The sequence below is a fragment of the Agelaius tricolor genome, unplaced genomic scaffold, assembly GCF_023055355.1.
Source record: "Agelaius tricolor isolate 1412-34295 unplaced genomic scaffold, bAgeTri1.0.p SCAF_16, whole genome shotgun sequence".
Lineage (NCBI taxonomy): Eukaryota > Metazoa > Chordata > Aves > Passeriformes > Icteridae > Agelaius > Agelaius tricolor.
Window position 1 is genome coordinate 774,389 of NW_027269276.1, and position 23,142 is coordinate 797,530.

The 23,142-nt window shown below is 60.0% G+C and overlaps 1 protein-coding gene and 1 non-coding gene across 4 annotated transcripts in view; one reads left to right on the forward strand and one right to left on the reverse strand.

Annotated features, from left to right (window-relative positions):
* The window catches only part of ADAMTS7 (ADAM metallopeptidase with thrombospondin type 1 motif 7), a 37,365-nt gene extending 15,607 nt beyond the window's left edge, over window positions 1-21,758 (reverse strand). For all 3 annotated transcript variants that reach the window (XR_011681394.1, XR_011681393.1, XM_071441074.1), the window contains exons 1-18: window positions 21,618-21,758; window positions 20,346-20,686; window positions 19,245-19,416; window positions 16,949-17,151; window positions 16,241-16,324; window positions 15,584-15,708; window positions 14,448-14,597; window positions 13,682-13,825; window positions 10,058-10,202; window positions 9,826-9,918; window positions 9,028-9,173; window positions 7,524-7,693; window positions 7,203-7,336; window positions 6,507-6,627; window positions 5,967-6,211; window positions 4,153-4,294; window positions 2,198-2,324; window positions 1,308-1,521 (exon numbers count right to left, since the gene is read on the reverse strand). Coding sequence is in view for 1 of the 3 variants with exons in the window: in XM_071441074.1 (XP_071297175.1) it covers window positions 1,308-1,521; window positions 2,198-2,324; window positions 4,153-4,294; window positions 5,967-6,211; window positions 6,507-6,627; window positions 7,203-7,336; window positions 7,524-7,693; window positions 9,028-9,173; window positions 9,826-9,918; window positions 10,058-10,202; window positions 13,682-13,825; window positions 14,448-14,597; window positions 15,584-15,708; window positions 16,241-16,324; window positions 16,949-17,151; window positions 19,245-19,416; window positions 20,346-20,686; window positions 21,618-21,711 (2,850 nt within the window). In the remaining 2 variants the exon portion in view is untranslated. The remainder of the gene's footprint in view (window positions 1-1,307; window positions 1,522-2,197; window positions 2,325-4,152; window positions 4,295-5,966; window positions 6,212-6,506; window positions 6,628-7,202; window positions 7,337-7,523; window positions 7,694-9,027; window positions 9,174-9,825; window positions 9,919-10,057; window positions 10,203-13,681; window positions 13,826-14,447; window positions 14,598-15,583; window positions 15,709-16,240; window positions 16,325-16,948; window positions 17,152-19,244; window positions 19,417-20,345; window positions 20,687-21,617) is intronic.
* Window positions 21,759-23,045: 1,287 nt separating this feature from the next.
* On the forward strand, window positions 23,046-23,118 carry TRNAK-CUU (transfer RNA lysine (anticodon CUU)). Its single transcript has one exon. It is a non-coding gene; the product is annotated as a tRNA-Lys (tRNA).
* The last annotated feature ends 24 nt before the right edge of the window (window positions 23,119-23,142 follow it).

The window sequence follows — 23,142 nt, forward strand, 5'->3', positions numbered from 1 at the left end:
CTGCTGGTTCTGCTGACAGAAGGACCACAGCTCTGGGAAGCTTCCAAACCCCTCCAATCCCCCTGGTTATGGTGGAAATGGAAAAGAAAGAGGGCTCTCCCTTTAAATTAAAGGACAGAAAAATTACAGAACCTCAAAATCCCAAATGCATTTTCTCCAGGGCTCACAAATCCCCTGGTGCCAACACCACAGAGGCCAGCAGTGAGGGCTGGGGCTGCCCTGCCCAGTTCTGACCCACCTACAAGCCATAATTTTCCCTTTAAATCATTGCATCCATCTTTCTCAGCCCTTAATTGTGGCTTTTGTGGGCCCCTAGAAAAATATTTCCAACTTGCTCTCATCTAGCCTTCAAATCCTCTGTTCACATTTGATTCCATTTGTTCCTTAGCAACAAGCTCTGTTCCCAGGCTCTCTCCTTTCTCTCCTGATATTTGTCTTCACTCTGAACACTTTTGGAACGGCTGTTTAAATTAGGAGTTATCATTTTCTGGTTGAAACCCTCAGCCTGTGGCTAAGCTGATTCACAAAACACAAAAATAAATCAAGGCTGCACAGAGTGTCACCATTAATCACCCCATGGAATCATTTGGCTTGGAAGGGACCTTGAAGATCATCCAGTCCCACCTCCTGCAGGGACACCTTCCAGTGCACCAGGCTGTTCCAAGCCCTGTCCAGCTGAAAACCTCATTTCTGCTTTCCTTGTGCCAAGCACAGAGCGTGGCCCTCACCCTGTGTGAGTGAGGGAGCTGCAAAACCCATTGCTGGGGCACACTTAAACTGCCCAATGCTCCTTCCCCACCCTGAGACCTCTCCAAGCAATGGAATTCCTTCCCATCCATGGGAGCTGGGGCACAGTTAAACTGCCCAGTGCTCCTTCCTCATCCTGAGACCTCTCCAAGCAATGGAATCCCCATCCAGGGGAGCTGGGGCACAGTTAAACTGCCCAATGCTCCTTCCCCACCCTGAGACCTCCCTAAGCAATGGAATTCCTTCCCATCCATGGGAGCTGGGGCACACTTAAACTGCCCAATGCTCCTTCCCCACCCTGAGACCTCTCCAAGCAATGGAATTCCTTCCCATCCATGGGAGCTGGGGCACAGTTAAACTGCCCAATGCTCCTTCCCCACCCTGAAACCTCTCCAAACAATGGAATTCCCATCCAGGGGAACCCACAGGGACACAGCCATGGATTTCTGTGAGCAGGAGCACACCCATCACTCTGGGGCAGGGTGAGGTGTCCAGGGACTCCTGTCCCCAGCTCCCACCCCTTTGCCAGACACTGGCACGTCCCCAGGGTCCCCTCTCACCTCGGACCAGTTGCCCAGAGCCCACGGGGAGGGACAGGGGACCTCTGGGTGGCAGGGCATGGTGGCATCTGGCTTGGTGAGGTGCTGGCAGTCTGCTGGCTGCAGGGCCCTCTGCTCATCCAGCCCCACACTCTGGATGCACAGCACCGTCCTCTTCATCAGCCCCGCCCGGCCACACGTGGCTGAGCACTGCTGCCACTCACCCACCCACCACCTGCGGGGGAAAGGGAAGAACAGGGGGGGGAAATAGGGGGGAAAAATAGGGGGAAAAAAGGGGGGGGGGGAATAGGGGGGGAAAATAGGGGGGGGAAATAGGGGGGGAAAGGGGGAAAAAGGGGGGAAAAAGGGGGGAAAAAGGGGGGAAAAGGGGGGGAAAAATGGGGGAAAAAGGGGGGAAAAAAGGGGGGGGGAAAAAGGGGGGAAAAAGGGGGGAAAAGGGGGGGAAAAAGGGGGGAAAAAGGGGGGGGAAGGGAGGGGAAAATGGGGGAAAAAAAGGGGGGGAAAGGGGGAGGAAAAGGGGGGGAGAAGGGGGGGAGAAGGGGGGGAAAAAAGGGAGAAAAGGGAAGAGAAATATCTCAGGCAGAGCAAGCAGCCGTGCCCCAGGATCCATCCCACTGCCCATCGCGTGAGGCCATGGGGGAAGGAGGATCCCAAATGCATCATCCCAGGGTCTGTGAGCTCGGGCAGAGGGTCAGGGACGGGACAGTCCCCGAGCTGTGCACAGAGGCAGAGAGGAGCATCCTGCCACGACGGGACCATCTGTGAGGCCCAGCCTGTGGACAGGCAATGCCTGCGGCAGTCAGGAAACCCCAGGGATGCTGTCAGGGACCAGCCCAGGGCCTGGGACCCCTGGCCAGGGCGAGGGAGCGGGGACAGGGTGCGGGTGGCACCTGGCTGGGCAGGGCTCCTCGCTGCAGGTGCGCTGCTGGTCGTCGGGGCGCGTCAGCGCGTCGCAGAACCGCTCCTCCACCAGCCCCGCCAGCCTCTCCACGCAGTGCACCACCTGCCGCTGCACCCCTGCGGGAGGACGGGCACTGAGGGCACCCCCGGGGCGCTGAAGGCACCCCCGGGGCACTGAGGGCACCCCCAGGGCACTGAGGGCACCCCCGGGGCACTGAGGGCACCCCCAGGGTACTGACAGCCACCCCCGGGGCACTGAGGGCACCCCCGGGGCGCTGAGGGCATCCCCAGGGCACTGACAGCCACCCCCGGGGCGCTGAGGGCACCCCCAGGGCACTGACAGCCACCCCAGGGCACTGAGGGCACCCCTAGGGCGCTGAGGGCACCCCTAGGGCACTGACAGCACCCCCAGGGCACTGAAGGCACCCCCAGGGCACTGAGGGCACCCCCAGGGCACTGAGGGCACCCCCGGGGCACTGAGGGCACCCCCGGGGCACTGACAGCCACCCCCGGGGCACTGACAGCCACCCCCAGGACACTGAGGGCACCCCCGGGGCGCTGAGAGCACCCCCAGGGCACTGACAGCACCCCCAGGGCACTGACAGCCACCCCCGGGGCACTGAGGGCACCCCTGGGGCACTGACAGCCACCCCCGGGGCACTGAGGGCACCCCCAGGGCACTGAGGGCACCCCCAGGGCGCCAGCACCGCTTTGGAAACCGAACCCAACCACCCAGCAGGGCACAGGAGGCTCTTGGAGAGCCAGGGCAGTGGGAAGGAAAGGAAAGCACCACTGGAAGGTGCAAGTTCACTGGAGCACAGGCTGAGGTGCCCTGGCACTGGGGCAGGATGGCAGCTGGAGCCCAGGGAGCAGCACCAGGCTGGCAGCACTGCCCGGAGCACACCCAGCACCGTGGGCACTGTGAGCTCTGGGGGCTGCCAAGGGGCAGCACTCGGCTCCTTGGGCAGCCCTGCCCCAGCCCAAATCGGGGACAAACACTGCCCAAAGCCTCGTGTCCCCAGCCTGTCACAGGGTGACCTCAGCACGCTGCCTCGCTCAGGCTCCTGTCCCCGTTTCTGTGACACGTACTTGACCTGTGACATGGAGAGCTGTCACCACGGGCCCAGCTGAGGCTGACAGAACCCTGCTGAAGCTGCTGAGCTGGGCTCTGGCTCAAGCACTTGGGAGCTTGCAGGGCCTTGGGACTCACCAGAGGCTCGCTGTGAGCTCTCCCAAACCCACATCTCATCTCACATCATCACTCAGTGCAGGAAGAGGGGCTCAGCCCTCCTCCAGCTGCTCACCCTCACCCGACTCCTGCCTGATTCACCCCTCTATTTCCCTTCCCTTCTGGAAGCCAAGCACTCGAATCATACAAAGAAAAGCTGGTTTTAAACAAAGCCCATGTCCTGGCACTCTGTGCTACCTAGAAAGCACAAGTGTCCTTGAATTCCCCTTTTTTCCAGTGCCAGCTGCTCTCGAGGAAGTGCTTGCTGCTCCCAGCCTCCCCTGGCAGTGCTCCAGAAATGTCCCTCTGCACCAGCTGCCCCAAAAGCTGCCCTGGGGACCCTGGGACACCCAGCCAGCAGGGCAGAAGGGGGGAAGCAAATGTCCACACACGGACACTGTGGGACCCCAGTGCTCTCCGTGAAACCCTGGATATCCTCCCCGCTGGAGAGGCCCAGCCAGGCAGGAGACCAGCCCTTCCACACTCCCTGACTTCTCTAAAGCTCTTTTGTTTCCATCCGTGCAGGGTAACAGGACACCGAGCCGGGAGCACGGTGCTGATAAAGCCCTGGGGTTCCTGCTGAGCACACGGGCCCTGACCTCAGCAGCTGCGCCTTTCTTCTTCCCCCAGGACCCGTGAAACCCAAGACCCAGGAATTTCAAAGGCTCCCCAGGGACCCTCCACCGCTCCGAGTGGGTGTCCCGGGGCTCTGCTCACCTGTCCCACAGGTGGCCGTGCAGGTGGTCCAGGAGCCAAAGCGCCACAGGAACTCGGGCTGCTCGATCTCGTTCTCGCTGTCAGCTGGGCGCTGGATCGTGTACTGGTACCTCACCCCGGGGTTGGTCTCCTGGAACAGCAGCTGGGGACACAGGGGATGGGCAGGGGTGAACGGAGCTGGGGACACAGGGGACAGCAGCTGGGGGACACAGGGGACAGCAGCTGGGGACACAGGGGATGGGCAGGGGTGAATGGAGCTGGGGACACAGGGGATGGGCAGGGGTGAACAGAGCTGGGGACACAGGGGACAGCAGCTGGGGGACACAGGGGATGGGCAGGGGGTGAACAGAGCTGGGGACACAGGGGACAGCAGCTGGGGACACAGGGGACAGGCAGGGGTGAACGGAGCTGGGGACACAGGGGACAGGCAGGGGTGAACAGAGATGGGGACACAGGGGACAGCAGTGGGGGACACAGGACAGGCACAGGGTGAACAGAGCTGGGGACACAGGGGACAGCAGTGGGGGACACAGGACAGGCACAGGGTGAACAGAGCTGGGGACACAGGGGATGGGCAGGGGTGAACGGAGCTGGGGACACAGGGGACAGCAGCTGGGGACACAGGGGATGGGCAGGGGTGAACGGAGCTGGGGACACAGGGGACAGCAGCGGGGGACACAGGGGACAGGCAGGGGGTGGCTGGGCAGGGCAGTGGGGGGGTGGCACTGCCCCAGGGGCTTCTCAGGGTGAAGGAGCTGCCCAGCAGGACCAGAAGGATGCGACCCTGTGCCCAGCACCCCAACAGAGCTGGACGGGATTTGGAGTAAGCCTGGTTTGTGGAAGGTGTCCCTGCCCACGGGTGGAATTTCCCAAACTGCCTCCCACTGCACAGGGGCTCCTGCTGCTCCTGTGGTTGACACAAGCCCTGCTGGAAGCACCCGCCTCACGAGGGCCGGGAGTTCATCCCTGTTTTTCTTAGCCTAAGCACTCCCATTATTGCCAAAGCTTTGTTGTTCTTGGAGCTTTGGCGGGAGAGCCAGGGCGCCTTTCCAAAACCTCTCCATGAATATCGAAACGCTGTTGTCCACGGGTTTTAATTAGGTTATGAATCCCAGAAAGTGATTTGTGGGTGCTGAGTGTGCCAGCATTCCCATTGACAGCAGCCCTTGGCAGCAGCAGGCCCAGGATCCTGCTCACATCCCACCCCGAGCTGCTGCTGAAGGAAAGGCAGGAGGAGGTTGCAGCTGCTCGGGGTGGCTGAGCCCTGGGGCAGCCCGTGCAAAGGAGGGGATGCTCTGGGGAGTGTGTGGGGCTGAGCCACCACTGCCAGGGCAGGGGGATCCTGGGGGTCCATGGGATGTCAGCCTGGTGCCAGCTGTGCCATCACGTGTGGGATGATCCCCACTGGTTTCTGCAGAGGAAGGCCTGGCCTCACGGTCACAAGGACAGTGACTCCCACAGCTCTGCAGGAGCGGGCAGCTCTCTCCCTCCTGACTGGCCAGCCCAGCCAGAAGCACCAGGGGCTCTTTCCCTGCTGGTGATAAGATACGGGAAAGGCCTCAGGAAACGGCTCTTTCTCCTCACTCTCCCTCTCCTGTGCAAATATTCTGCGGAATGCTGCAAAGGGGATGAGGCTCAGCTCCAATTGGTGTGGGCTGGGAACATCCCCGGGCTGGCAGCGTGTGCTTGGCTGCCCCAGCGCTGGCTCCCAGGGAAACACACCCTGAGGAGGGCAGAGCCATCCCCTGCATGCAGGGAGGGCTGTGAGGGGCCATGGCAGCTCAGCCCCACGAGGAGGGCAGGATCCATCCTACCTGGATCCACACGGGCTCCACGGTGGGCCCCGGAGAGGTGAGGTTCTCCCAGTTGCCTGTCCTCTTGTAGGTGAAGGTGGTCCCTGCCACCCTGTAGTCCCCGTTCCACTGGATGGTCCAGCCTCCATTCAGGAAATACTTCTCGGGGTCCTCGCTCCGCAGCGCCAGGAAATTCCCGGCTTCTGCCACCTCTTCAATCCGGATCTCCCGGGCTCCCACGGGGATAATCCCAATGTCCACATAGCCTGGGAATGGAACCAAGCCTTGGTCTTGGGGGAGTCAGAGGTGTCTGAGGTGATTTTTGCCCTTGGGTGGGTGCTGTGGCCCCTGGGTGCCAGCACTGTGCCAATCCTTGCACCCCTGTAAGGCACCAGTGGGCACCACGCCCTACCCTGCCCTGCGCCCACCTGACTTCTCTGCTGCCTTACCCCCCAAAAAATCAAGAAGCTGGAATTAAACTCCCCCTCCAAAGGAGCAGCAGCAGCCCAGCTGTGCTGGACCAGCACGGGGTGCTCTGGGGGCAGCAGGAGGTGCCCTTACCCAGCCCCTCGCTGTCCTCGAAGGTCTTGTGCACGGTGTGGCAGGTGGAGCCGTCCCCGTGGCACACCCCGCAGCGATCCTCCACGGCGTGCGAGTCAATCTCATAGTCACAGCCCACGTTCTGCAAGGCAGCCTGTCAGCCCCACACAGCACCTCCCAGCACCGACTGCATCGTCCCCAAGGGAGTCACAGCATCCTGGCATGGCTTGGGGGGGAAGGGACCTTGGATTCACAGCATCCTGGCATGGCTTGGGGCGGAAGGGACCTTGGATTCACAGCATCCTGGCCTGGCTTGGGGTGGAAGGGACCTTGGATTCACAGCATCCTGGCATGGCTTGGGATGGAAGGGACCTTGGATTCACAGCATCCTGGCATGGCTTGGGGTGGAAGGGACCTTAAGGACAATGCAGTTCCAGCCCCCTGCCATGGCCAGGGACACCTTCCCTGAGACCAGGGTGTCCAAGGCTGCTCCAGGTTGCATCCATCCTGGCCTGGGTGGTGCCCTGGCTCCTTGAGGCCAGCACAGAGGCTGACACAGCCTGCAGCACTCACCCCACGGGAACCAGGAACGCTCTCCAAGCGGGGAATGGCAAAAGGACGAGCTCAGCACAAGAGGGAGGGGATGCCGAGTGCCCAAGGCTGGGTGCTGCCCCGTGGGTGCTCTGCAGGCCCGGGGTGTCCCCGGTGCCAGCCCACCTTGCAGATGCCGTTGATGCAGACGTCGCGGCTGGCGTCGCTGTCGTAGCAGGGCGTGCCGTCCACCACCGCGTCCCGCAGCTTCTCCGCAAAGTACTCGTGCTCGGGCCGGCAGTGCAGCTCGCAGGGGTTCACTGGGGAACAGGCACACACTCAGCCCCAGCGCTGCAGAGCCGAAAGCACACATCAACCCTGCAAGCCCAGGGCAGCGTAAAATCCAAATCACAGCACGAGTGGGGCACAAGGCAAGGCAGGGACACAAACAGCGGCTCCGGCCGCTCCCGAGCCGCTCCAGGTTTGAGGTCTCTGCCCTGCACTCACTGTTGTTGGGCACTGGAGTCCACTTGTAGAGCTTCCCCTTGTAGAGCATGGGGTTGAACTGGCTGCACTGGACCTGGCGGAAGGAGGGCTTGTCCAGGGGGCAGCGCCGCACGTTGCAGATCCGGAACCGCTTGCGCTCGCCCAGGCAGTACCGGCCCCCGTACTTGGGCCTGGGGGAGGCACAAACTGGTCACAAGGGCTGGCAGGGCACAGGCCTCAGAGTCACAGAGCTCTGCAATGGTTTGGGTCAGAAGGGATCTCAGAGTCCATCCCCTGCCGTGGGCAGGGACACCTTCCACAGACCAGGCAGCTCCAAGCCCCGTCCAGCCTGGTGCCCTTCCTGCAGCTGCTCTGGAGGAGCTGCTCTCCATCCCACCCAGGGAATCCTCCTGACTCTGCTCCTCTACTGCCCCAGGGAACAACAAAGCTGACACTGGACTTGTTAAAGCAGGAGAGACTCAAGAAGCACAGCAGTGCTTTCCTCAGATGCCAGCAGACCCTCACAACACGGCCACCATCTCCCACCCTGCTGCCTTGTCCTTCTGTCACACCACTGTCCATGGCCCATATCCCAGTGACCCCACGAGAATCCCTTCCCCTGGGCACACTCTGCTGAAGAGAATGAAGCCAATGATTATTTTAGGGCTGTGTTTACACGCTCTGCCCTGAGGAATGGCTGTGGGAGGGGGGGATGCCCAGCACACATTTTCTCACCTCATCCCAAGGGCAAAGCTGTAGATTTACCTCCAGTGGCCAAAGCAAACAACTGCCCGGGAAATTCCCAGTGTTTGCTCTCCTGCCTGTCCACAGCTGTGTTTGGAGCACTCCACAAACCACCACAGCACCTCTGCCACAGCGTTTACGTCAAACATAAATCCAGGTCCTGATCCAGGACTGAGATGACAGAGTACTTCCCTCAAGAGCCCAGCAGCACGTACCAAACTCACCCGAGGAAGAGGATGGGCAGAGCATGGCTGGAAGGGACAGGAGTTCACTCCTGGGGCTGCCAGAGCTCCCCATGCCATGGTGAACACCATAAAGCCCTTTTCCTCCCCATCCCAGGCTGCTCTCACACCAGGGCAAGCTGGGGGTTTTGGCTGAATCCAGTGCAACAGGGGTTTGGTGACCAAGGGGACATCTGGGGAGCAGATGGGTCAGCAGAAATCCCAGGATGGAGATGGCAGCTCCTCCAGCAGTGCCCGGACACTTCCAGCCAGCACTGGCTGATGGAATGCAGCAGGGTGATAAACTGCAGCAGGATTTTTCAAAACAACTCTGAATCAGGCTCCAAGAATGCCTGGTTTGCTGTTCTGTCACTAAAGGACACTGGATATGTTTTACATCTCTGAGCGTGGAGCCTCTGCCCTTTGTTTGAGTCACACTGCAGCACTCCAGGGCAGGGGATGGAAGCAGTCCCCCCCAGCCCAACCCACCCCAGCATTCTGTGACTCCCCAGACTCCTCCACGCTGGGGTCTGGGCAGTCCGGGCTCAGGGCTGGCTTACGTGGGCTGGCTGCAGTGCCTCTCAGCACTCTGCACTCCTGCCCCACAGCTGCGGGAGCAGGAGGCCCAGGCGCTCCAGGAGCTCCAGCCGCCGTCGATGGGCTCGGGCCGGAAGCCCACGGGAACACACTCGCCATTGAAGCACCACTGCAGGACAGGAGGGGAACACGGGGTCAGGGGTGGGAGAGCTGAGGCCCAGCACACAGACTGGCCCGTGGAAATCCCTGCTTTGCTTGCATGCGGGTGCCTGGGGTCAGCTGGGCTCGGCCAGAGCCTGGAGCTCCTCAAGCCATGGCAAACCCAGAGGTGTTGGGCTGTTGGAGGGAGAAAACAAACCCAAAGCTCTGTGGAGACCCCTCAGCAAGGGGATTCACAGCCCAGTGTCGGCCCAGAGGGGCTCCCCAGTAGTGGGAGAGACCCCAGGGAGGAGCATCCACCCTGGCAGCAGAATGAGCCACGTGCTCTCCTGCCACAGGCATTAACTGTGGGTTTCACCTTCCCTTTGGGATTCAAGTGACCCCAAGTGAGTCACCCTCCCCGAGGGCAGTCCCTGCTGGGGCAGTGGGTGTTTGGGCAGAGCAGGGGCAGTGGGATGAGCCCAGCCCTGCAGTGACCCTGCAGAGCCCCTGTGTGTGCAGGAGCAGGGCTCCCCAAGGTCCTGGAGGGGAGTCCCCCCTGTTACCTTGCTCTCCCCAGGAGCAGGGCTCCCCAAGGCCATGGAAGGGTGTCCCCCACCCTTACCTTGCTTTCCCCAAGAGCATGGCTCCCCAAGGTCCTGGAGGGGAGTCCCCCCCCTTACCTTGCTCTCCCCGCAGGCTGTGCCATCCACAGCTGCATCCAGCTTGGAGTGACATGTGTTCCCCACCGTGCACCACAGCGTGCTGCAGACACTCTGTGGGGACAGAGGGACAGGTTCCTGCCTGGCACAGAGCCCTCCCTTGGGCACAGATCAGATCCATCCCTGGGGCAGGGTGGGCACAGCCCCAGCCAAGCCCCCCAGAGCCCCCCTGATGCCCAGCAGTCCCCCTTACGTCCATGTCGTCGCAGAAGGTGGAGTAGGGGCCGTACTGCAGCCGGCACTGGTGGCCCACGTCGTACAGGACGCCCGGGGGCACCAGGGGAAAGTCCAGCAGCTCCCGGGCCGGGGGATCATCCAGGCACAGCCCCCAGCCCCGGCTGCAAGAGAGGGCATGGCAGGGTCACCCAGTGTCACCCAGTGTCACCCAGGGTCACCCAGCAGGGTCACCAAGTGTCCCACAGCAGTGTCACCTAGTGTCACCCAGTGTCACCCAGTGTCACCCAGCAGGGTCACCCAGTGTCCCACAGCAGTGTCACCCAGCAGCGTCACCCAGTGTCACCCAGTGTCACCCAGCAGCGTCACCCAGCAGTGTCACCCAGCAGTGTCACCCAGCGTCCCACAGCAGTGTCACCCAGTGTCCCACAGCAGTGTCACCCAGTGTCACCCAGTGTCCCACAGCTCTGGCAGGAGATGGGAACAGCCACTGGCCAATGTCCTGGATGAGCAACCAGCATTTCCCACTGACACAGCCCCAGCTCTGCAGTCCCTGGGGCTGCTCCGGTGGGGATGGGCACCTCTGGGTACCTCACTGGGGTGGGAGCCCCCCAGAGTGATCCCCCCATGTCCCCCTGGTGTGCCAGATGTGGGGGAGGAAGGTGAAGGGACAAAGACAGAAGGGGCAACAACCATAAATGTCCCAGTGGAGCCACAAGCTCCACTGCAGATGCTGCTAACAGGAATAGAGGAGATGATCAGCAGCTGGACATGCCCACACCCTGCTCAGGCCGAGCTGGACAGGACAGCTCTGGGGCAGAGGTGCCTCCCCTGCTCCAGCTGCTGCTGACTCTTCCCAAACACAGCCGGGATTGTCCCGGCTCAGCCCGCGGTGTTATTTCAACAAACTCCTTTCCAGCAAGGCCGAGCCTCTGGCAGGGCTGCGGTGGAGGATCAGATTACTCGGGTTTGTTGGGAATCCACGTGCAGTGAGATTCCTTCTCAAGCCAAAGCAGCAGCACGGGAACAGCGCTGGAAGCAGGGGAGCTGCGGCTTTGGGGTGCTGGCAGTGCCACGGGTGATGCCCAGCAGAACCAGCACCCCCTCCTCCCTTTCCCACCCCACCACGAGCTCCACACTGGACACCTGCAAACAGCTCCCGTGGCTGGAGACAGCCCCTTAACCCCATGCATGTCCTCGCTGACATACACTTATATTTCAGTGTGGGAGGAGCCAGGAAAGGGGTTGTTTTCAGGGGCTCAGAAATCTCCATTTCCAAACTCCCAACAGCAGGAGCACCCTGCTGCTCCCAGCCCCGTGGGAAGGGCAGGATCCCACCCCTGTGGGTGATGTGGTGCTGAGCTGGGATGGATGGGGCATGGATTGGGCAGCCTGTGTCAGGCACACTCTACAGGGCACCTCCCCATGTGCTTCCACAGAATCCCAGAATCCTGGAATGGTTTGGGTTGGAAGGAGCCTTAAAGCCCATCCCATTCTGTACACTTGGAATGTTTTCTCTAAAAACAGAAGGTGTCCTCACTGGAAAAAGTCCAGGCTCGAGCACTTCAGCCTGGATGAGCCCCAGCTGTGACACTCGTGCTGCTCTGGACCCTTCACCCTCTGCCTGTTTGGGCCCCACAGGTCCCCCCTGCCTGTCCCCAGCCTCCTGCTGTTCCTCTGAGCTGCTTGGGGCACTCCCTGCCCGGCCCCAGCTCACAGAGGGGTCTCTGTCCAGTCTGGGGTCACTGGGATCTGCCTCAGCTTTCCAGCTTTTCCAGAATCTATAGCTTTGTTAAATATTCTACAATCATTCTCCTGGTCTGTTCAATTGGCCAAAACACATCTCCAAGCAGGGAAAAATTGGCCTGAGTTTCCCTCTGGCTTCCAGGGATGTGCAGTAAATCCCAGTCCACAGGGAAAGATGCAGGGGCCTGCACTGCTCTGCCTGTTCCAGCCCACTCCTTAACGAGCTGGAGGATGGAGTGGATGGAACAATGATTAAATCCCCATCTGTGAGCAGCCTGAGAGGATCTGCAGATACATTTGAGAGCAGGATTAAAATTCCAAAAGCTCCCAGAGAACTGGAGGAAGGGTCCAAAGGAGCCAGGACAGAGTTCAACAAAAACAAAGGCAAAGCTTGGAGCTCGGGAAGAATCAGCAGCACAGCCATGGGGCTGGAGGGGCTGGCAGAGGGGTGGCAAGGGCAGCAGCCCCAGGCCCTGGCAAGAGGAGGATGATGGAAGAACAGCTCCAGCACTGTGAAAAGAGGCTGAAGATCTGGTTCTGATGTAGAGCAAAGACTGAAAGGTCTTGATGCCCTGGAGCATCAGCAGCCACCCTGTGCCAGCACCCTGGCCTGAGCAAGGGGACACCTTCCCTGGGGACAGGCTGCCACAGCAGGGACAGGAGCTCTCCTCCCAGTGCCCCCTCGTGTCCAGGCAGACCCTGACTGGAGGCCCAGCTGCAGCAGCACTGACTGCAGTGCTGGGGCCCTGCTGCTGCCAGGAATCCCTTTCAGATGCTCCGACATTCAGCAGTGCTTGTGAAATAACAACGATCTTGTGTAAAATAACAATCATCACCATGCAAGAGTGTGGTTTTCCCGAACATGAGGTCTGTTCCAAGCACACCCAGCAACCCCAGGTCAGCAGGGTCGGGTTTCCTGGCTCCCTCCCTCCTGCTCTCCTGCCAGCATCCCGTTACAACACTCCTGTCTGTGCCCTGGCCCGGGTGTCACAGCCAGGGACAGACAGCTCCCGAGGAAGAGCTGCTCCTTCTGGGGAGCACAGACACCCAAAGCCCAGCAGAGGAGCTTCCAGCTGCTCTGTCTCCCCCTCAGCAGCAGCCCAGGGTCAGCACAGGCAGGAAATTCTTCCTGCCCAAGTGAAGGTTAAAAGCAGAGGGCCAAGAGCGCTGCGGAAGCGGGAGAGCTCCATTCCTCAGAAAGCCATAAATCAGCAGTAATTCCCCTGCACGGGGCCAACCCACACGGCCCAGGCTGGGATCTGGGAGCAGAGCCTGGCCCCAGGCCGCCCTGGCCCAGCTCTCCCCTTGCTGCTCCTCACTGCTTCCAAACCTTCCTGCAGCACGGGGGAAATGCTCCTCCAGTGCAAGCCACTGGCTGACAAACCAAACTCCCGTCCGGGCTCCTTGGAACTTCCTAACAACAGGCTGGAAAATCAGCCACGGCTGCTAAAAATAAACAAAGGCGGGGAAGCATTTGCCTGGATCTGGTTTGCCCATGACAGGCAGAGAGAATCAAAGAGATTCTGCAGAACCTGCAGGGAGCACTGAGGGAAAACACTCTGGTTTTATCTGTGCAGCCACAGCCCCTGTGCCCCTCAAAAGCTCCTGAGCCCCCTTCACAGCACAGAGCGAGGCAACCCTGGGAGGATCCATGGAACTGTGGAATGGTTTGGTGGGAAGGGACCTCAAAGCCCATCTCATCCCACCCCTGCCATGGGCAGGGACACCTCCCACTACCCCAGGCCTTGGGCACTCGCAGGGATGGGGCAGCCACAGCTGTTCTGGGCAAAGACCCCCCAACTCTCTTAGAGAGATATCTCAGAGATAAGAACACCCCCACACCTGGGCCCCGACCCCCCAGCCCCATCAGTGAGGAGGAGGAGGAGGAAGCACTCACTCGAGGAAGCGTGTGATGTACTCGCGGCTGCAGCGGGACCAGGTGAGTGGGGACGTGTCATACAGGAGCTGTGGAGACATGATGAAAGGTCTTTTCCCAACTGGCTCACAGTCATTGCTGCTTCCATCATGCTGAATCCCAAAACTGTGTAAGACACAGCCCATGGAGGGGAGGTGAGCCACGAGCACCACAGCCACCACCGCCACCGCTCCCGGCCCCGGAGCAGGGACTGCCCTGGGCACATCTACTGACAGCCCTGAGCTTTGTCCCCTGCTCTCACTGCAGCTTTCCCACTGAAAACTCAGGAATATTCAACAAGATCTCGCTGGTGGGTGTTTTCCCACATGCAGATGTTTATTGGGAATGTCTATGTCTTCAGTCAGATGTCTATGTCTAACTGAAACTGCAATGTTCAAGTGACCTTGTCAAAGTTTAACTGAAACTGGGGCCAGCAAGATTCTGTCACTGATAGTACAGACAGATCCTACTTTAAAACTTCTCAATGGGCAACCCCTGCTCCAAAACCTTCCCACACCACCCCAGGACAATACACAGGTGCAATTTCTCCAGGTTGCCTTGGATTGTGTGGTTCTCATTAAACGTGGGACAACCCAAAACTTAACTCTGGAATGAAACCCTCAGGGAGCAAGGGGGTGTTTGCACCTATGAGGAACCATCTGGGAACCATCTCCCAACTTCCCCCGTGCCTTCTCCAGCTCTAGGGTGCACACAGAGAACAGGAGGAGGAGGAGGAGGAGGGTGGTACCTGTGTCCCAGCTCGTGGGCCACGGTGAAGGCGAGCGGCAGCCCCGTGTCCTCGTTGATGTTGCAGCTCCGGTGGGGCTGGCACATCCCGGCCACGTGGGACAGCCCCAGGGTCTCACAGGGCCTGTTCATGGCAGCACAGATGTCCTTCCTTGGCCGAGGGGACACACGGACAGACGGACAGACAGACACAGAGCAGAGAGGGCGTTGGAAGGCGGCAGGACCCGGCCCACGGACAGCGCCAAACAGGAGCGAGAGCCGAGACATCCAACGTCCTTCCACAGGGGAAACATTTGTGACCTTTCCTTTCCCCTTTCCTCTCCCGGTATCCCCAGCTCACCATTAAGCCTGATTAATGGGAGCTGCTGGCCAGCCTGGCTGCATTTACTCCCTTGTATAAATAAAGCTGATGCTGGGGATAATCAAACAATGTTTTGGGGAAGAACATCCCAGAGGTGCTGTGGTTTTCCAGGGCAGCTCCTGCCTCCCAGGAAGAACAGCTCCACTGAAGTACAAGGCCTGAAGTGCCTCATTTCTGCTACAAAGCAACCTCCCAGGGAAGATAAAGCTGCTGTGGGTTGTGAATCATCACCCAAACCACCACAGCAGCCAGCTGACGGCAGCCTGAAAGCCTCAAACCAGGCTTTGACTGCAAGGTACACAAACTTGGCCAGAGGCAGGAATTCCTGCCAGCTCCGTGGGAGGTCAGGGGCTTCCCAGAGGCTCCTCTGCCAAGCCCAGCCTCTGAGGGAAAAAGGAGAGTTAATCCTGTGTACAGCTCCTGGATCCAGCCCTTCTGGGGCTTGGCAACGGGGCCACGGTGAAAACCTGTTTTGAAAACCTCAGCTGGGAGCTGTGTCTAGGTTTAAACCTGAGATCTGAGACCAGTCCATGGAATCACAGACTCATGGAACGCTTTGGGTTGGAAGGGATCCTAAAGATCATCTAATTCCAACCCCCTGCCATGGGCAGGGCCACCTTCCACAGCAGCTGCAGCCACCGGGAGATGTCCCCAGATTTCACATCACAGATCTCACATGCAGGTGTCCAGGCAGGGAGAGTGAGACTTCAACAGCTGCCAGGAGATGTTCCCCTGGCTGTCCCACCTGCAGCCAGGTGAGTTTTTGGGCCCCACACCTGGTGAGCAGCACGGCAACGTCGTGGTGCAGGGGGTGGGAGTCTCCCTTCACGTTGATGCTCTTCTGCCACTTGCAGAAGCTTTTCAAGGTGTTGTCTGCGTGGTGGGAGATCTTCAGGTCCTCCTGCCAACATAAAGGGAGATCTGCTGGAGCTGTTCGGGTTTTGGGATGGGGAGGGGAGAGGTCCGAGCCCAGGCACATCAGAGGGGGATTGGCAGTGACTGCCATCCAGATGGAATTGCTCCATGTTTATAGCTTGTAGGCTGGGTGGGAAGACAGCCCTTTTCCTGCTTTCTTTTCATCTGTGATTCAACCAAAACATTAAATCATCCAGTAACAGGGCTTAAGAACCACTGCAGGAAAACCCTGTGTGCTGGCTGACAGAGAAGGACGTGACTGTGGAGACCCCGAGTGGCCTCAGGCCCCCCAGAGCCACCACAGCAGCTTGGACACGACCACCAGTGACCCAGAGCCCTCTGCCAGCACAGTGGCACTGTGTGTGACACCACAAACCACCCCAAACCAGGCTCACACCAACCCTGGCTCCACCAGCCAAGAGGAGGAGGCAAAGGTGGGCACCTGGATTTCTCCCACACACCCTGGGCCAGCCCAGGAGGGAGCCTGGTCCCCAGCCCAGCCGCAGTTTGGGCCTCACCTCCTCGTGCTCCAGCAGGATCAGCCGCACTATGGCGATGTTGATGGGGTTCCCGATGCTGGCGTGGTGGAACAGCCCTGCCACCTGCAGTGGGACACCACGGGGACACGGCTGGGGACACAGAGCAGCCGGCACGCTGCCCCTGCCACCTCCAGCTGCGGCAGCTCCTGCAGGGGAAGCTGCTGCAGGCTGTTGACACATCTCAGGAATTCCCCTCATGGGAGACAAGAGCAGGCACGGGGCTGGAGCGAGGCCTGCCATGAAATCCATTTACACTCCGTGGGATCTGTGCAGACACTGGAACTCAGCCAGAAATGCCCGGGGGACCCCTCTGCTCCCACTCCTATTGGATGTGTTTAACATCCCAAAGGAGTTTGGTGCTCTCTGGGTGCCTTCAGAAACCCAGGGATGTTACCTGAGGTGCTCTGCCCCATCCCAGCCCTTCCTGGCATCAAATCTTTCCTCTGGAATGCCAAGAGGTGCCAGCCTGGCAGCAGCAGAGGGACAGGCCGAGCCACCTCTTTCTCTGCTTGTGTCATGGCACCAGCACAGCGCCCAGAGTGCCAGCAGAGACCACCACGGCCAGGCTGTCCCTCCCTCAGCCGTCCTGTCCAGCGCCTCCCTTGGAGACCACGATGCCCACGGTGCCATGGCCCTGCCCGTGTCACCCTGGACGGGCTCTGGGTGCAGCCCAGGGCCAGCACTCACCATGTTCATGACGGTCAGCACGTACTTCTCGATGTTGGCACTGCCGTGGAACTCCACCATCTTGGTGTCTGCCACCACCAGCGTCTCCACCCACTTCTCCCTGCTGATGGAGCGCTGCTTGATCCTCCTCCTCCTCCTCCTGTGCTGCTTCTGCTCCCACCTCTCCCTGCGCCTCTCAGACCGCTCCAGGCTTTCCTGAGACTCTGAGCGATTTAAGGGGAAAAAATATTTTTTTTTCCTTGATCAAGTGCCTGCACCTTTAATATCTTCTTTTTTAATTCAAAGGAATCACCTTTGATGTGGAGAAGGCTCCACACTTAGAACCATAACTCAATAACTCCTGTGCATTTTGCTGTGCTCTGTTCCAAAGGACTCTGAGCTCAGCCTGCTGCACATGAGCAGGACACAAAAAAAAACCCAAAACCAAAACAGAGCATTTGAAGGAATTTCTTTGACCAGAACAAGGTTTTCAGTATTTCACAAGGAACAGGGAGCCTCCCAAAGCAGAGTCTTAGTGTTTGTACTGACAGGAATTTATAGACAACACTGCAGAGACGCTTGAGAAACAACCTGAGAAAAAACCCTGGTGGCTCCACATTTGGGGTCATCCCAAATCTGCGTTTTTCAGGAAGGGACAGTTCCTATCACAATGAACTCTGTGCCCCCAAAGCAGCACTGGTGACTGCAGAGCCCTGGGCAGGCTGGGACCCTGCAGGGCAGCACCGAGACTGCCCAGGCACAGGGAGAGGAGAGGAGAGGAGAGGAGAGGAGAGGAGAGGAGAGGAGAGGAGAGGAGAGGAGAGGAGAGGAGAGGAGAGGAGAGGAGAGGAGAGGAGAGGAGAGGAGAGGAGAGGAGAGGAGAGGAGAGGAGAGGAGAGGAGAGGAGAGGAGAGGAGGGCTCTGCTCCTTCCCAAGGGAACAAGGGGACCCTGCAGGGCAGCACGGAGACTGCCCCAGGCACAGGGAGAGGAGAGGAGAGAGGCTCTGCTCCTTCCCAAGGGGAAAGAAGGGGAATGTTGGCTGGGAGTGCGGAGGCGGCGAGAGCTCAGCTCCTCACGCACACCAGGCACTGGGAATTCTGCAGCGGGGACTTTTCCTGTGACACGGCTCCAAGAGCAAGGTCAGGGTCAGCCCGAGCGGGGTGAAGGCTTTACAAACCTCATCCCACACAGTGGGAATCGCTTTCATGGCTTCCCTAACAATGGACTCCTACACTTCCTGGGCTGCACTGAGCAGCAGTGTGCTGTGAAAGGGCGTTTCATCCCCAGCCTGAGAAATCCCAGCTATCTGCACCTCCCGATGAGCTGCTAATGCCGCTGTGACAGTTTAATCGCAGCAGCTTCCTTGGAGCTCCTTCCCATTGTGAGCTCCCAGCTGAGATGTGAGGCTGCTGCAGGGCTGGGGGTGCCCAGGGGGCATTTCCCCTTGGGATGATCCCAGCTGGGCACAAGGGCAGCCCTGGGCACTGACATCCCTGGGCATTTCCCCTTGGGATCACCCCAGTCCAACACCACCCAGTGAGCACACAGCAGCCTGGGCACTGACAGGAGTTAAACAACACCAGCAGCACCTGCCTGTCACGGGCAAAGCAAAGAGCAACACAGCAGAGCTCAGCAAGAGGATGGCAGTCACTAAAACCCTACAGACTTTGGGATTCCCATGGAATTCCCCTCCAGGGCATGCACAGCACGTCCACCCCGCTGGTGCTCATTACAGAGGAGATCCACGTGAATTACACACAGGCCATGGTACACCCAGAGAAATTAATGATCAAGAATAGACTTCAAATGGACTTGAGTCAAGAACAGACTTCAAAGCCCAGAAGAAGCCATTAAGATTATTACCACAGATTAAATAATTAATTTAGATAATCAGAAGAATGCCTGAAGATAACGCTGTTACACAAGCAAACCCCAGTTAGTGGAAGCAGAGAGCTCCAGAAAACGTGCAGCACATAATGCACTGCAGCTTCATCAGGGAGCAAAGTGCCCACGAGCTTCTGGGAATGCACTGAATTCCTCAGCACTCGGAATGCTGGATTTGGGAGTTGATCCAACCCATGTGCTGTGCACAGGGAAGGACCCCCATGCCCTCTGCCCACAGCGGGAACTCCCGGGGCAGCCACCGAGTTCCACGCCCAAAGCCCAACAACCTGGCAGGTCAAACCCAAAGTTTTGGTGGAAACGAAAGCAAAAGCTCTGTCTCCACATCCCCCCTGCCTGCAGCAGAAGGTGAGCCCCGAGGCCTGGGGTGCAGCAGCATTGGGTCCCTGGTGGCACAGAGGAAGGGGCAGTACCTGGCACGCCGCAGGGCTCCCGCGGGGCTGGGGCGCTCCTGCCCTGCTCAGCCCTGGCCTCCAGCACCTGGCGCTTGTAGATCCTGTGGGGCTGTGCTGCTCCCTCCTCCCGCGGGCTGCTGGACACGGGCTCGATGAAATAGTCCTCATTCATGAGCTGAAACACACCTTTCTGCCAGGGAGACACAAAGTGCCACCGTGAGGCCACCTGCAGCCCGGGTGGAACCTGGCACTGGCAGTGATCACGGACTCAAGGGACCTTGGAATGGCTGGGGAATCAAGGAATCAGCGGAATCAAGGGACCTTGGAATGGCTGGGGAATCAAGGAATCAATGGAATCAAGGGACCTTGGAATGATTGGGGTGGGAAGGGACCTTAAAGCCCATCCCTGCCATGGCAGGGACACCTTCCACTGCCCCAGGCTGCTCCAAGCCCCAGTGTCCAGCCTGGCCTTGGGCACTGCCAGGGATCCAGGGGCAGCCCCAGCTGCTCTGGGAATTCCAGCCCAGCCCCTGCCACCCTCCCAGGGAAGGATTCTCCCCAGGGTCCCATTTACTCCTGCCCTCTGGGAGCTGTGGAGGAGGATCCAATGGAGTTGTGCTCCCTCCAAAGAGAGGGACAGGAGTGTGAGCACTGCCCCACCAGGCACATGGGACATTTCTGCACATCCACAGCAGGTTCTAAGCCCTTTCCCCCCAGACTCCTCCAGGTCACTGCTGCCTCAGGAAATACCAACAGTGGAGCTGAGGAAACAGCGAGCAGCTTCAGTGCCCAGGAGCTGTGTTATCACACCTGCAGCTCCCAGCCCCTCGCTCCCCGTGCGCTCCTCACAATCCCACTCACGCAGCACGAGGCAGAGAATTGCTCCTTTTGGGAAATTGGACACAAACAAGTAAACCCAGCCCTGGAGAGGTCCCAAACCACTGCAATCCATGGGAAATTTACAGTCAGCCCATCCGTGGTGTACCAGACCTGCATGATGAGATGCTGACTCTGCTGCTGGGAACTTTCGTGTCACTTTTGGCAGAAATAAGGGTTCCACCGAGCTCCTGCCATTCCCTCATGGATCAGGGCAGGGTGTGAGGGGGGGGCTGTACTCACCAGGCCATCGCAGGTGCTGAGGGCAGCCAGCCCCGCCTGCAGCGGGCCCCGCACCTCCCCGATCATGTGGCACGGGTTGTAGGAGCGGGGCTGGATCTTGGCGCCGGCGATGCCCCCGAAACGCCTCTCGCTGACAAAGCCCGGGGCCAGGAGGTGCCTGTTGAGGCTCAGGTTGAATTTCAGGGGTTGCCCTCTGTACTGCAGCTCGTAGAAGGCGGAGAGCTTGCTCCTGGAGGCAGGAGACCTCCGGTGAAGGGCCCGGTGGGACAAGTCGTAGGACAGGAAGGCTCCGCTCTCGTCGACCTTGATGGGATGGACGATGTCGCTGCCGGAGCGCGGCTCTGGGGAGAGGGGGGCAGTGCTTACCTGCAGGGTTCTGCACCTTTCCTCTCACACCCCGTCCCCGCTGGCCTCCCCCTGCGGCTGGAAGGACAGCAGCGGGACGTGCCCGCGGGGACCGCACGGAGCAGGGACAGCAGGGACAGCAGGGACAGCCCCTGCTGCCCGCGGGGCCAGCGCTGGGGTCCGCCGGGACAGCGTTAAGGTCAGGGTTAAGGGCCGGCCGGGCGAGGGGGAGTCAGGCAGCTCCGGAGCCCTGCCCTGGCCGGCCCCGCTTAACTCCCGCTGGTAAACTCCGGCTGCCAGTGAGATAACCACCGAACGAACAACGGAAAAGCTCCCAAAAAATGGAATCCCCGCTTTGAGGCGGTGTTGGGACACGCCGTCTCTGGGGGCAAAGCACCCGCGGGCACGGAGCGCTCCGGAGCCTCCCAGGCGGGGCTCGGCGGGGAGCCGGGAGGGGACCGGGGCTGGCTGCGGGCTCCGGGCGTGCCCAGCCCGCGGGCACGGAGCGCGGCAGCGGCGGGGACACCGGGCTGTCCGGATCGCGAGCATCCCGCGGACAATCCCGCGGGCACCCCGCGCTCATCCCGCGGGCATCCCGCTCATCCCCGCGGACAATCCCGCGGACACCCCGCGCTCATCCCACTCATTCCCGCGGGTACCCCGCGCTCATCCCGTTCATCCCGCGGACAATTCCGCGGACACCCGGCGCTCAAATCGCTCATCCCGCGGACACCCCGCGCTCATCCCGCGGACAATCCCGCGGACACTCGGCGCCCATTCCCGCTCATCCCGCGGACACCCGGCACTCATCCCGCTCATCCCCACCGCCACCCGCGGGCACCCCGCACTCCACGGACATCCCGCCCCCATCCCCGCGGGCCCCCCGCGCGGCCCTCCCGCGGTCCCCGCCGTGCCGTCCCCCCGGACCTGTCCCCGCGGTGCCCCCGCCCGCGGCCAGCGCCAGCGCGGCGGCCACGGGGACGAGGGGCAGGAGCGGGCGCAGCGCGGCCGGGGCCGCCATGGCTGCGGCGGGCTGGGGGCTCCGCCGGGGCGCGGCGGCACCGCGAGGGCGGGGCTACACACAACAGGGGGCGGGGATATGCACAACAGGAGGCGGGGATATGCACAACAGGAGGCGGGGATATGCACAACAGGAGGCGGGGATATGCACAACAGGGGGCGGGGCTATGCACAACAGGGGGCGGAGATATGCACAACAGGAGGCGGGGATATGCACATCAGATGGGCGGAGTTGTGAACGTTAGGGGTGTGGTTATGCACATCAGACAGGCGGGGTTATGCGTATTAGGGGCGGGGTTATGTACATCAGTGGGCGGGGTACATTGATGCCCTAAATTTGAGCTTTCACATTTTCCAGATTCTGTACTGCATTAGTTTATAACTCTGAGCTTCATAGAGAGTGTTAGCAGTTCTCCTCACAGCTCAGTCACACAGAACAATCCTTTTCCAGCCCCAGAACAAAGGACACTGCTGCAGCTTCAGGCCCAAAAAGTGCAAACAGCGAAGTGAGGAGAGCAATCTGGGAGGATGGGATGGCGTAACCTGGAGATGGAACTGGACAATTAACCCCAATATGGAAATGGAACAAAACTTATAAAAGTGTGAAAACTGGAGTCCAGCCTGGGTGTAGCCACGGCCTGGCTCAGGTACTGCCCAAGGTGTGTCCTGTGAAGGCCTTTTAATAAATCCCTGCTTTATTCTTCAACTCTGCCCAGCTCTGTTCCAGGCAGCCTCTCAAGGCATCAATGCATGCCAGATGGGCGGGGCTGTGCATATTAGAGCAGATTATGTACATTAGGTGCGGGGTTATGCACATTAAGGGGCGGGGCTTGTGTTACGCGTTGCCGGCGTGGCCCGTGGCGCCCTCTGGCGCTCCCTTGCCGCATTGCTTCGTCTGCCCCGTCGCGAGGATCGCGCTTAAAAAAATCACAAAAATTCAGTGAATTTTCGGTCAAAAATGAAAAATGGTGCTTGGCTGACGCCGCCACGTCCATCCTCCCCTCAGCTCGGGCTGCCCGTCGCTGTATCCTTTTATTTTCTGTCAGGTTGAAGCGCACGGGGAGCAAACACCCGGGATTACTGGGCTGTATGAATTAACCCCTCGGGGGGTGCTCGCGGTTCCGGCAGCCCACGGCTTTCCCGTGACGGCCGCATTTTCGGTCGCTCCGCACCTGCCAAGATGATGGGATAAAGTTTGGGATGGTGTTTAATTAGGCGAGAATGTTAAATGTGCAGATCAGCCGAGGCACGCGCCCTCTGGCGGCCGCAGCGGGGAACGCCCGCGGCCGGCAGGGCCACTGTCGACACCCGCGACGGCCACACGGTGCGTGTGGCGCCCGGCTAGCTCAGTCGGTAGAGCATGGGACTCTTAATCCCAGGGTCGTGGGTTCGAGCCCCACGTTGGGCGCATTGTATTTTTCCGTTTTTTCTC